The sequence below is a fragment of the Muntiacus reevesi genome, chromosome 12 (genome assembly GCF_963930625.1).
Source record: "Muntiacus reevesi chromosome 12, mMunRee1.1, whole genome shotgun sequence".
Taxonomy (NCBI): Eukaryota; Metazoa; Chordata; class Mammalia; order Artiodactyla; family Cervidae; genus Muntiacus; species Muntiacus reevesi.
In genome coordinates this window covers 67,415,754-67,429,540 of record NC_089260.1, presented here as the reverse complement: position 1 = coordinate 67,429,540, position 13,787 = coordinate 67,415,754, and the positions used below count along the sequence as shown (strand labels likewise).

The 13,787-nt window shown below is 46.6% G+C and overlaps 2 protein-coding genes across 7 annotated transcripts in view; one reads left to right on the top strand and one right to left on the bottom strand.

The window, feature by feature from the left end:
- Positions 1-13,039, bottom strand: part of LOC136144748 (collagen alpha-1(I) chain-like) — a 62,977-nt gene extending 49,938 nt beyond the window's left edge. Inside the window, exons 1-2 of the mRNA XM_065902601.1 lie at positions 12,966-13,039; positions 12,448-12,754 (exon numbers count right to left, since the gene is read on the bottom strand). Of these exons, the coding sequence (XP_065758673.1) occupies positions 12,448-12,754; positions 12,966-13,039 (381 nt within the window). The remainder of the gene's footprint in view (positions 1-12,447; positions 12,755-12,965) is intronic.
- Positions 1-13,787, top strand: part of CYRIB (CYFIP related Rac1 interactor B) — a 142,199-nt gene that overhangs the window by 48,913 nt on the left and 79,499 nt on the right. The window contains exon 1 of one of the 6 annotated variants that reach the window (XM_065902986.1): positions 12,692-12,787. The exons of 4 other annotated variants lie outside the window; for them this stretch is intronic. The gene's annotated coding sequence lies outside the window, so the exon portion shown is untranslated. Of the gene's footprint in view, positions 1-12,691; positions 12,788-13,787 lie in introns of those variants that run through there. One more of the 6 variants, XM_065902991.1, reaches the window with a different exon arrangement.

Here is a 13,787-nt window from a genome sequence, read left to right as displayed (position 1 = left end):
ATGAGAACCACATAAATTTCTTCGAGTCTGTGTGTTCAAACAAGACCAGAGTTCAGGCAAGGTTCCATTCCCCTCTTCTTCTCTGTATTAAAACTAAGGATGGATGCTTTCTCATTAAACCTGTGTTCTTTTTTTTGTCTAGTGAATACTAAATTTTATTTTTAAATTTATTTTTAACTGGAGAATAATTGCTTTACAATGCTGTATTGGTCTCTGCTGTACAACCACCGTGAACCGGCTGTGAGTATACATACAGCCCCTCCCTGCGGGGCCTTCCTCCCGCTCCCCAACCTGTGTTCTAATGTGAAATCAGCCCCAGGAGTTTAGAGAGGAAGCTAGCTAAACCAGTGAAGCTTCTTTTTAACTTGGACTATACTGGTTCTCTCCTGGAAAGATTTCTTTTTTTTTTTTTTCCTTCCTTTTTTAACCTTATAGAGTATCTCTTCTTCTGTGGCCTTGAAACTGTGAGAATCTAAACTCGTTCCATGCTCTTGGCTCCTGTTTGGCATATTCACATCATGCTGTCTAAAGCTCTGTATTTCAGCTGTTGTGTCACAAAGCTAGTGACCTCATCACTTCGGCTAATTTGAGAGGAGGGGGCAGTTTACATCTCACCTCCTTGTGCTACTGATCCATTCCCTGGTTCCAGGGCTGTGGCCATGCTGGGGGTTCAGGGTAGGGTAAAGGCCCTAGGACTGGGTGACTCAGGCTGCACCCCGTCTTCTGTTTGACCAGCTGCCATGGTTTGAGCGCATGTGCCAGGCGTGGTGCCCACCTCTGTGCTAGCACTGCGGATGCAAGGTTAACATGACAGGCAAGGCTCCTGCCCTGGTGAACCTCACAATGTTCAAGGAAGTACCCAAATCACCATGCAGCTGCAATTATGTCCTTGAGATAAGTAACACCCGTCCTGAGAACTCTCACGGCAGGGGCTCTGACCTGCTTGGCTCAGAGTTCAGATGCCTGGCGGTGATGAAGAGCTCAGGTGAGCATTTGGAGGCTGGAGGCATTCAGAGTAGCTTGGGATCCCAAAAGCAAGGTAAGACCAGGTGAAAGGTTCAAGATGAAGCCCACAGACAGCACTAGGGTCTTCTGGTGATTTGATCAAGTTCAGCATACGGGCTGGACGTCTCCTCCCTGTCTCTCCCCATGCCCTCAATGCTGACTCCCCCAAATCAAAAGGCATGATCCTGGCTGTTTGTCTGTATTGGTTTCTTTGGCAAGTGTGTGTTGCTTTGTATGATCAAAGGTCGTGTGTCTTCCATCCCCTGGAAGGGAAGGCTGTTTCCTGTACTCTTTGTGTTTTCCCCTGTGTGACCCTGGTTGATCAGTTGAGTCATGAAAAGACCTACATTGTACCAGTTCACTTCGGTCTGTGGGCCTTTTGCTTGCTTCTTGCATCCACAGCAGCAAATCAAGAGGAGTAACAGGTCGCCCCCCCAAAGGCCTCTGAATATCAGATTCACCAAAGCTTCTGTTGATTGAGGCAGTGAATGGGGAAATACTATCAACTTGGGGATAGTTTAATAGAAATTAGCTTGTAATTAAAAGTTCAAAATAAATTGGCTTTTCTTTTCTGCGTCATATTACCTAGTTTTCTTTCTACCCCTGTGATTGTTTCCATTCACAGAATAACTAACCTCCAAGAGCCTCCTATTTGCATAAGCCCTTCTGGCCCCTTCCTTCAGGTCTGCTGCCATCTTCCTTGGGCATGTCTTCCATTGCTCCTTCACTTTTCTCCTCTTTACGTGCTTCTCTGTTCTGATGCCATCTTTTTGAACAGATAAATTTATTCAGAACATTGAAGGAAAATAAAATTCTTTCATCCCTACTCTCATGTTGTCATTGAGTTTTAATTTCTTTGATCCCATCTGCCGTTTCCCCATGAGGGTAGATATTTTATATGAATGGCATTCTATTTTATGTATATACTTCTGTGCTTTGCTCTTTTTTTTACTTTTAATTTTTTTGGTGACTCTACACAGGTTGCCAGATCTTAGTTTCTCTATCAGGGATGGAACCTGCTCCCCCTGCATTGGAAGCACAGGGTCTTAACCACTGGACCATCAGGGAAGTCTCTGTACTTTGCTATTTAAACTTAGTACTCACAGTTTTTCAGTCAATAGATGTTAATTGAGCTCCTAGTATGTGCCAGGCGTTGCTCTAGTGGCTGGGGATAAACAGATCAGTGAACAGACCAGATCTGCATCCCTGTTGTCCTGGTGCTTCTGCCTTATTCATAGAGATTCACAATAAGCACAGTACAAATTCTGTTAGGAGGTAACTAATGTCATAGAACAAAAGTAGGGTTAAAGAAGGTTGGGATTATTAATTTATAAAATATTGTCTCATGTTGCTACCATCTTTCTATGTACATACGTGCTGTGTACTAAGTCGCTTCAGTCATGTCCGACTCTTTGAGACCCCATGGACTAAAGCCCACCAGACTCCTCTGTCCATGGGATTTTCCAGTCAAGAATACTGGAGTGGGTTGCCATGCCCTTCTGCAGGAGATCTTCCTGACCCAGGAATCGAACCCACATCTCTCACATTTCCTGCGTTGGCAGGCGTGTTCTTTACCACTATCACTCTAGGTACCTAGGGGTTGCTTATTATCCTTGATATCGATGGATTATAATTTATTGAAAACCTTAGAAATATAAACTTTAAATCTGGAGAAGGACTTATAAGTCATTGAGAGCAGGCCCTTCATTTTCAAAGTGAGGAAACAAATCCAGAGAAATGAAATGACTTGTTCAAAATTGTCCAGCCCCTAAGTGGCAATGCAGAAGCTTTTAAATCGTAATTAAATTGGTTTTCATTAATTCTAAAGGCAGTTCTTTCAAATTCAACTATGCTGTTTCCCTGTTGCAGGAAATTTATTTCTGGTTTTTATTATACATAATGCTAGTATGGGCAGCTTTATGCAAATACTACCTTAATGAAGGTAGTAGGTTAATTAATAATTGAAAATAATAACAAACAAGGACTTCCTTGGTGACTCAATCAGTAAAGAATCTGCCTGCAATGCAGGAGATGTGGGTTCCATCCCTGGGTTGGAAAGATCCCCTGGAGAAGGAAATGGCAGCCTGCTTCAGTATTCTTGCCTGGGAAATCCCATGGACAGAGGAACCTGGTGGGCTATAGTTCATCGGGTTGCAAAGCCAGACATGACTTAACAACTAAACCATCACCACCTTTGCCAGGCACTGCCCTAACTGCTTTACTTGAGGTAACATCATTCTGACGGTGGATACCATTACTTTCCTGGTTTTTACAGATGAGAGAATGAAGGGAGGAATTCAGATTCTGAGTACAGGATCTGAGCTCTCAGCCACTGTGACATACAGCCTTCTGAGTCTGAATACTAAAACCGCAAATTTCAAAACCCAAAATAAATAATCTGTAACATATGATTGTTTAAACTACTTAAGAGTTTACCAAGACCAGGGGTGTCTTAGAGTTAGTTGTATATCACTGCTGTTTTTAGAGTAAAAGGTGGTTGACTATGGAGGATTTCCTGTTCCATCTATTATTTTAGTTAACCCTGACAATAGCAGTGAGTTAGCTGGTTACTGTGCCTATTAAAGATGAGTAGTTCAGGCACTCCCTTGGCTGTCCAGTGGTTAAGCCTTTACCTTCCAATGCAGGAGGTGCAGGCTTGATCTCTGGTCAAGCAGCTAAGATCTCACATGCCTCATGGCCAAAAAACAAAAACATAGAAGCAATGTTGTGACAAATTCCGTGAAGACTTTAAAGAAAAAATGGTCCACATTAAAGAAGAAATCTTAAAAAAATAGTTGAGTCATCTAGTATTTTAGATGAAACTTGGACATTGAGAGATTAAGTTAATATTTGTAGGAAGGGGCAAGTAGGAAGCAAGGAAGTTTGAGTGACTCATGCATGTCAAGAGCTCTAAGACCTGGGGTCTAATCTTGGCTCCATCTCTTAGTAACTTTCTGACCTCCAGCAAAATACTTAACTTTTTTTTTGTACCTCACTGGAATTTTGTTATCTGGAAACTGGAAGCAATAAAATCTTTCTCTTGATGTCGTTATAAGGATTGAATTAGAAAATGAGTGGAAATCAGCTAAAATGAAACCATTGATCAGAGGTATTGGCGGTAATAGTTGATTCTGTCATTACCATATTTCAATCCAAACTCCTTGCTTTCCTCTAACTGTGATATTTCTGGAAAACACATACAAAAATCTCTCTCTTTTTTTTTAAACTGAGGCATTCTTGCCTGGAAAATCCCATGGACAGAGGAGCCTGCCTGGTTAGTCTTGGGGTTGCAAAGAGTCGGACACGACTGAGCATGCGCATGTCCAGTAGTTGGTTTGCAATGTTGTGTTAGCTTCAGGTGTATAGTACAGTGATTCAGTTATGCGTGTGTACTGCTTTTTAGATTCTTTTCCATTATAGGTTATTACAAGATAGTGAATATAGTTCCTTGTGAAAGTGAAAGTCGCTCAGTCATGTCTGACTCTTTGTAACCCCATGGACTATAATATACAGTCCATGGAATTCTCCAGGCCAGAATACTGGAGTGGGTAGCCTTTCCCTTCTCCAGGGGATCTTCCCAACCCAGGGATTGAACCCAGGTCTCCCGCATTGCAGGCAGATTCTTTACCAGCTGAGCCACCAGGGAAGCCCAAGAATACTGGAGTGGGCAGCCTATCCCTTTTCCAGCAGATCTTCGCGACCCAGTGATCGAACTGGGGTCTCCTGCATTGCAGGTGGATTCTTTACCAACTGAGCTATCAGGGAAGCCCATAGTTCCTTATAGTTTCTACTTACAGGTAGGTCTTTGTTGTTTATATATTGTATCTATAGTAGTGCATATCTGTTAATCCCAAACTCCTAATTTATCCCACCTGTCTTCTCTTTTGGTAACTGTAAGTTCACACAAAATCTTATTTAAATGACACCAATAAATTAGTGACCCTTGACACAATTAGGGATTTTCTTTTTTTAAATTTTTAAACCCTTTTTATTTTGTATTGGAGTATAGCAGATTAACAGTGTTGTGATAGTCATAACCAACAAAGGAATCTCTTCCTTTATGGTTTCCTCTGCCTCTGGTGGGGTGCCATATAAGGTGGGGGAACGGCAGATCAACCTCTCTTTGGGTTTCTGGGTCATAGCGGGGTGAGGCCCAGGAATGGGTGGCTCACCCAGCCCTTCCTCTCCCTTCCATCCCCGGTGCTATCTCTGACTTTAAAACATCACAGTCCCACCTTCTGTGACCCCTTCCTATGCCTCTGCATCTTGACAAGGTGACCCGGCCGCCGTGGGCATGGGCAGGTGGGTCAGGCCGTGGGCTCCCTGGAACACCGGGTGTTCCTTCTGGAGGGTGGTCTGCTTCTCCAGGTGGGCAGGGAAACTTTTTTTCGTGGAGGGTGTGACTTTTGAGCTGAAAATGCCAAGAGGTTCTTTTGAACCACACAAGGGGACTGAGAGAACTGTTTGTGGGAAAGGCCAGCACCCCCTTCCGTGTCCTCGTAGACTTTCGTGCGGCCAGCTCTTCTCTAAGTGGGGCATAGGCTCTGGCCCGCAGACTGCTTACGACATCAGTCAACTCCGTGGACCGGCCCATCCCTCTTGGGAAAAACTTGGCCATAGAACAGGGTTTGGGAAGGAGACGTGAAGACATACAAAATCTCCGCTTTCTTCTTTTTGCGTTCAAGTCTTGGCAAGAAGACACGCTCTTTATTTCTGTCGCCTGTATCAGCAGCACATTCCCAAAATGAACTCCTCGACATGGTCCTGGCTTCGTCATAGTCGAGCTTTTCCGGCTGCAAACAATTTTGCTTCTAGTTGATGGGGACTCTAATGACTCCAGGTGGTGAATGGGTGGTGGAGTAGAGTTCTGTAGAAATACAGCTCGAAAGCGATACAAACACAGAGCAGAAAAGGGGAGGCTGGTGAAGAGGGGAGGGCTGCATTACAGCATGTTACCTTTGTTGACATTGAAGAAACCAATCCTTTACCTTCACACCAGGAAGCTTGTTAAATGCTTTGTGGTGTAGCACAGGGTCCCGCCTGTATGTATTATAGAGGCTTTAACAAGTGCTGAAGTGCCCTTGTTAAGGAAAGATGACCAAGATAGATCATGAGATGAAACACAGCCAATGACAATCAACAACATGAGCCATCTTTGCATAAACCACTGCATTGTCTTTGCATAGATGTAGACACTGTGAAAACACTTGGAAGCATGGCCGCATGAGCTCACAGGAGGTGAGCTCATGGCTGTTTATGTTTTCTTCCTTTTACTCCACTGAATTTTCAAATTTTTTCTGCAATCAACATGTAAATGTTATTCATATAGTCAGAGTGAAAGAGAGGTAGAGGGAGCCAGAAACCTCTTTTGTTTTTACCCAAATTTTAACCCCTGAAATCATTTGACATATTTATCTAGATCTTTAGGAGCTAGGTGGGCACAGTGACAGGTGTAGGAGTGGGCAGGGTAGCCTTGGCCTCTGCCTTCACTGAGCTGACATTGTGTTGAAAGTCTTTTTTTTAAATTTAAAATATATTTTTAAGCTCAAAAATTAAAAAAAAAAATTGCAGGTTGTAGTAAGTGCTAGAGGTGGGGGGGAAGCCAGTGACATACGAGGGAATATGGAACGGAAGGTCGACTTTAGGAAGGAATGGAAGGACCACTTTGAGGAGTGACCCTAGAGGAGGCTGAGACGCAGCTACGTGGCAAGTGTATTCAGGGCTTAGGGAGGGGCCAGCGGATGCTGCCTTCCTGCGGGTCACTCAGAGGGCTGGTGAAACTTGAACTGCAGCTGCCCACGTATGAGCACTGTGTTACACTTGGACATGTGAGGAGGCCCAGGGATGCGCCTTGCAGCTCTGGGGGCATATGGCCACACAGACAACTTTATGGCCTCTGAGAGATCAGTTAATGTTTTGCTAAGTCACAGGAACGCAATGGGTTTGAGCTGTTGAGTCTGTTCTTTGGTTCTTTTTGAGGAGCAGCTCTGATGTCATCCTTCACGCTGGACAGGCTTTGAGCCCTGCTCAGGAATTTCCAGGCCGCCTTCCCCGTCCTCTTCTGTATTCATTAAACCCACCCATTGGGTGGACTCTCGTCTCTGTAAGGCAGGACCCTTGAGTCTTCATCCTCAGCCTGGGCTGTGGTGGGAATACCTGGGAAGGTGGCTCTTTGTTCTGGGATTCAGTATTCACTGATTCCTCAAAGAGGAGGAGGAGAGCAGTTGAGAGAAGTCCCTGAAAGTTAGATTAAGGACAAAGACTCGATACAGAGTCAACAAAACCTTTCATCTTGGTGCTTAAACATACTGGATGGTGTATTTGAGTTAACAGTGGCAGCAGCGATTCACGGAATCCTCTCTAAGAGCCATTGGACCGTACAAATCAAGAACCATAGCAGGGTTCAGATCCTTTGACCCATCAGTTAAAATCCATGGAACTTATGCTAAGGTCATCATTTTTTTTTAGTGGGGAGAAACCAAGAAAACAGTGATGGCTATTCTATAACAGCAGTAGTAGTAATGACAGAGTACTTTTGGGTTTTTTGAACTCATTTTCCTGTTGTTATTGATCAGTCCGTCAGTCGTGCCTGACTCTTTGTGACCCCGTGGACTGCAGCATGCCAGGCTTCCCTGCCCTTCACCATCTCCTGGAGCTTGCTCAGATTCATGTCCATTGAGTCAGTGATGCCATCCAACCATCTTGTTCTCTGTCACCCACTTCTCCTCTTGCCTTCAATCTTTCCCAGCATCAGGGTGTTTTCCAATGAGTGGGCTTTTGGCATCAGGTGGCCAAAGTATTGGAACTTCAGCTTCAGCATCAGTCCTTCCAATGAATATTCAGGGTTGTTTTCCTTTAGGATGGACTGGTTTGGTCTTTAAGTCCAAGGAGATTTTCCTATACAGCATTTATAAGAGCATCGAAACATTCCCGTGAGTACGTTTTTATGTCCATTTCACAGAAGGGAAACGGAAGGTTAGAGAGAGGAGGTGAGTGCCCTGCTTCGCTCTGGGAGATTCAGGCTCTGAACTCTAGCATGTGCCCTGTCACCTGAGTAGGTATGCTCAGAGACTGAGGAAATTGCTGGGAGCCCAGGAGGCAGAGGGAAGGAACCAAGACTGAAAATAATTATTGAACTTAGTGTGGGCTTAATTCTGTCCCAAGTACTGAACAGATTTTATCTAATTTTTAGAACAAATTGTGGGGAAACTGAGGTTCTGAGATTAACTTGTGAAGGTTGTAGGACAGGCTTCAAACCCTGGCAGGGCTAAATCCACAGCTCCCTGGTGCTTTTAGCTCTGCTTTATTGCCTAGTGGTTCACAAGAATGCATTGCTCCAAGAGGGAATAATGAATGAAGGAGTGGATGGATGAGATGGATTAGGCCATAGAGAACTGTTGTTGTTGTTTAGTCACCAAGTCATGTCCAACTCTTTGCGACTTCATGGAATTGCCACATGCCAGGCTTCCCTGTCCTTCACTGTCTGCTGGAATTTGCTGAGACTTATGTCCGTTGAGTCCGTGATGCCATCCAACCATCTCATCCTCTGTCACCCCCTTCTCCTGTCCTCAATCTTTCCCAGCATCAGGGTCTTTTCTAGTGAGTCTGCTCTTTGCATCAGGTGGCCAAAGTATTGGAGCTTCAGCTTCAGCATCAGTCCTTCCAATGAATATTCAGGGTTGATTTCCTTTAGGATTGACTAGTTTCACTTCCTTGTTGTCCAAGGGACTCTCAAGAGTCTTCTCCACACCACAGTCCGAAAACATCAATTCTTTGATGCCAAGCCTTCTTTATGGTCCAACTCTTACATCCGTACGTGACTACTGGTAAAATCATAGCTTTGACTATACAGAGTTTGTCAACAAAGTAATGTCTCTGCTTTTTAATACACTGTCTAGTTTTGCCATAGAGAGTAGACATTAGGATTCCCATGGTCTATAGATTCTTTTTGACAGCTCTGTAATTTCCACATGTGATAGGGTTGCCCAAGTGTCTCCCATGAGATTTGCAGCTTTCCTGGACTTGAGGCTATGCTTTTCCAATACCCTTCACCTAAAGCCTCCCTTTCCTCGCCCAACTCATCCCTTGCAAAATGCCCAGAGTCAAATGAGTCCAGGGTGAACCAGGCATGCAGGGTGTGGACCTTCAGCGACTGAAAGGAAACAGAGCTATTTCAACATGATGAAATATTCTGCAGCCTTAAAGTGATAAATGTGCCTGGAAAAATAAGAAAAGATATTAGGAGGTACATATCTGAAGATACCAACTGAAGCAGTGTTCATTTACATGGATAAAGGTGGAAAAGAATAGGAATGAAAACTGGAAAGGTTTTGGGATTGGATGGTGTCACTGTCAGATTAATCTGTGAAGCTAGGAACTGCAGGGTCAAGCTCCTGCTTTTTCTTCCCCTAAATTCTACTAGTCACAAGCATGTGTAGATTCTATAATACATCAGTAAATATCTCAATTCTGGTGTCCACTCTTTCTCTCCACTGCCAGTTTCCCAGAACAGGCTCTTATTATGTCTCACCTGGACCTCGCAGCAGCTTCTCTGGTCTGCTGGTCTCCACTCTCTCTCCCACTGTAGTCCACATTGGACACTGTGGTCAGAGTGATCGTGATATAAAACACATCTGATTTTGTCTCTCCCTTGCTTAGAAGCTTTTATTTACTGGTGGTTGCCTTCAGGAGGCAAGTTCAGACTCCTTAGGATGGTGTTTGAGGAGGTCCTTTCCAACCACCCAGTCCCCCCCACCCCAAGCATGTCATGATCTCCCCTTCCTCTGCCCATGTGACTTTTCTTCTTGGCCCTTCCCCTGTCTCTTCAAGACCAAGCTCATCCTCTCTGAAGCCTTCACAGGGAGGGTTAGTTGCTCCACCCTCCAAAATTACAACGAATCATGCCCTGTTGTAATTGTGGGGTTACAGCCCTTCCCTTTAGTGAGCGTTGAGCCCTTCCAGGACAGGAACCACGTGACTTACTGACTTCACCCTAAACCCTTAGCCTGGGTGCCTGGGACACAGCAGAGGGGCAAAACTGTGTTGATTGAATGACTCAGTGACTGAATTTGTGAAAAGCAAAAGAGGAAATGCAAGCCAAGGGCTTTTAGTACAGTGCCTGACACATATACTAAGAATTAAAAAAAAAAAAATGCTAACAAGCCACCATGGTTAAATCATCATTAGAGCCTAGTGCTTTTATGTAAACATCTTTTTTTTTTGCATCCTTTTTTTTTCCAACCTGAGACTTTGACCACAGCTGGAATGTGATTACATTTAGGCAGAAGGATGAAGAAGGGACCATGGAAGAGTAAATTCATTACTTCTCCTAAGCTTTTGTTTTCTGTCCCCTCTTCCAGGACCTCTCACATGGGATAGTGGCAGAGCTTACACAGGTCAGGAACAGGTGTAGGGCTGATAAGGAGAAAGGTGTCTCTGAAAAAAGCAATCTATCCTCCTCATGGGACTCATCCTCTATTTTACAGTTATCACTCATCAAATGGATTGTTTTCTTTGCTGGCCTGTAAGCTCCTCCAGGCCAGCATCATGTCTATGTCTCTTTCCAGAAATAAAATTCGGACCAATGAATGACAGTTGATGGACATCAGATTTCTGATCAGTGTAAATGAAGAGGCTCCTAGGACTTCCTTTGTGGTCCAGTGGTCCCTGCTTCCACTGCAGAGATGAGGGTTCAGTCCCCATTTGAGAAAATTCCACATGCTGTGGAGTGAGGCCAAAATAATTAATTAAAAAAGGAGGCTCCTCTCAATTAGAGGATAATGAGCTCCACATAATTGGAGATAGTCAAGCTAAAGTTGATGTTCACGTGTTGAGGATATTACAGATGAGATTCCTTCTGCTCTCCAGGGGAGACTTGGTTCCAGGTGTGTGGTTGCTGGCAGCTTGTATCTAAGGGACTGAGCAGGTGTAAAAACTCTTTCTCTGGTTCAAATAGAGGATGATGGGTTGATATGGATCAGAGTTATTTAAGAGTAGGTGTTCGTGTATCAGACAAATGGGTCAGAGTTCTTGGATTGTGGAGACTGTTCTGTTAGCATCAGTGTTTGCAAAACACCAGCGCCCTGTGTTCCATTGAAATTGATGAAGGTTATGATGGATACAGTATAAGACCCCCAAATCACCCTTAAGTGTGATAATCAGGGTAAAAGTCTGAGGCCTAGGACTCTTGCCCTTAGTGTGTGCCTTGATAAAGGCACCTACTCTCTCCATGACGCTCTTGCCACATTTCTTTGTAATATGGCCAATATCACTTGGTCTCCATGTAACCCAAGAGGAAGACAGAAAGCTACATAAAATTAAGGGCTGCCTTCTCTATCTGGGGCAAGGAGTGTTTGCTTGGTTACCTGTGGTAAGGCCCAGATCACTACTGGGATCTTACCTATTTGACTAGAACAAGGGTTCATAATCAGGGTTTTGTAGATAGGCTTCCTGGATCCAAAAATCTCCTGAAATTGTGTTCAAGTTTGTGTGCCTGTGCGCATTTCCCTGGAGAGAAAAGTGCATACTTTTATGGGATCTTCAGTAGGGATCTTGACCTCAAAATATTTAGAACCATTTACCTTCATAGTTACTATCTGCTTAGCAGTCAAATTGAAAATATCCCTGGGAGATGTGATCCTTTACACTCTGGCATTAATGAAAAAAATGTGAGAGTTTCATAACGGGATTAGGATGAGCTAGCTAGATGGGATGTTCTTGTTTTGTAAGTAAAGAGGGAACATTTATGTTCAGAGTGAAAGGGGAATTTGGGGAAAATGAAGAAGCTGTGCCCTCTACCACATCCAACTTCTCTGTCCATCAGATAGCGTTACCCAGACCAGACCCCAGAACAGAGTCTCATTTATCTGAAAGTGCTATGTGTAACACCATGCAAGTCTCAGGTGGCGCCTGATTTCTGTTCTCAGACTGATTATTTAACACCTCCCAAGGGCGCCTCCACGATACCATCGCAGGAGATAACGGTGTACCTCTTGGCCCTGGGGAGCCTGCCAAGCTCATCTGTAGTATCTGGGAGTTTGAGCCTCAATCAGCACCCGGAGGAAAGGCGTGCCCACCCACCCACGTGTAGGGGGGCGGTGATGGGATGTGGCGACTTTGATGGGTTCAGCATAGTCCACATCTGCGAGTCTCGAGTTCCAGTTTCTGCCATTTCTGGGCTTATTGACCTGAGGCAGGTCACTGTCACCTCTGAGCCTCAGTTTTTCCATCTGTAAAATGAGAAGGCTGCAAGACGCGGGTCCACCCAGAAGCCATCTCGGCCTTTAAGGTGCTGCCCCTTTAAGGAGGGCGGGGTAGCGGAGAAGGTAGCCGCGCCCCCTTCCTCTCCTCGCGGAGCCCTCCAGACCACCTGTCTCCGGCCTCGCCCCGCCCCCTAGGGGAGGGGCGGGAGCAAAGGGGGCGGGGAAGGAAGACTGGGTTTACCTTGCGGGGCGGGCGCGCGGCGCATGCGCACGGCCGGACAGGTCCGCGGCGCTCACTTCCTGGCATTCCCCCCTCCCCCTCCTCGCCGTTACCCTGTACATCCGGGTCATTTGCCCTCCCCACTCGGAGGAGCCGCCGCTGCTGCTGCCGCCGCCGCCTGGCTCGTCGCGGCTCCGCCACAGGGGCAGGTGCGGAGGGCTTCCCGGTCCGGCCGCCGCCGCCGTCGCTGCCCCGCTCCGGGCCCGGGGCTCCCCCTAGCGCCGCTGAGGAGCCGCCGACGCGGCTCAAGGAGGGCGGAGGAACGGGGCTGAGAGAGAGCGCCTGGAGGCTCGCGCTGAGGGTGAGTGGTTTATTTTTTTCCTCTTCTCCCCGCTTCTCTCACACCCCTGGCTCGTCTGCTCCGCGACCCCATTTTGGCGGAGAGGCGGGCGCGGTGGGGCCGGCGCGGGGCTTCCTCATTCCGCGCCCCCCCCCCCCCCCCCCCGCCACCGTCGCCGGGGGCCCGCCCCGGAGCCCACCCCTGGCGCTGCGGCGGCATCTCCGCTGGCGCTCCGGGCCCTTCCTCCGCGCCCCGGGCCGCCCCGGCGCTCATTCATTCGGCTCTGCCTTTCTCCGCCCCTGCCTCCTTCCACTCGCGTCTCCCCGCCCGTGCTCGCCGCCCCCTCCCGCGCCCTGGCCTTTGGCTCCGGGCGCTTCCCCTCCCGTCTTTATGGTCGCCCCCCGACCCGGAGCTCCCACGTCCTTTCCTCCCAGCGGTCGCCTTCCCTCCCGGTGCTGATCCCCGGATCCACACCCCCTTCTCCCTTGGACTCCACCATGCCTCGCTCGGACACGCGGCCCTCCTGGTCACCTGCCTTGAACTTGGTGCCCCGACCCCTTCCACCTGTGCCACGATACCGTCCGATTCAGGTGCTGCATGGACCGCAGATCCTTAGTATTTAAAGTCCCGGTTCTCGGTCCTAGGGTGTGGTCTTAAGCTGTGTTTCCAAAACACACGTTTCTACTATAATTATCCAAATGCATGACTGTCAAACTGTAGTGGAAGTGGCACTTGCTCTGTGTGTGTGTGTGTGTGTGTGTGTGTGTGTGTGTTGTCCTCATGATTATTCTGGGTCACACCAAATATCTCTCTTTTCTTTTCTTGGAGGAGTGTGTGATTGATTTGCTCTGAATGTAAAATTTGGCCGAAGATTGTTCCTCTTTGAACTCCTCCACATTCCTTCTCCCGCTGTTCCATGACTGATTTGCAACATTACCTGTTAATACTGTTTGTTGGTGAAGCTTCTTCTCGGCTCATCTGTCACCAGCAGTTACTGAATGTCCCCGAGTGTGCAGAATAC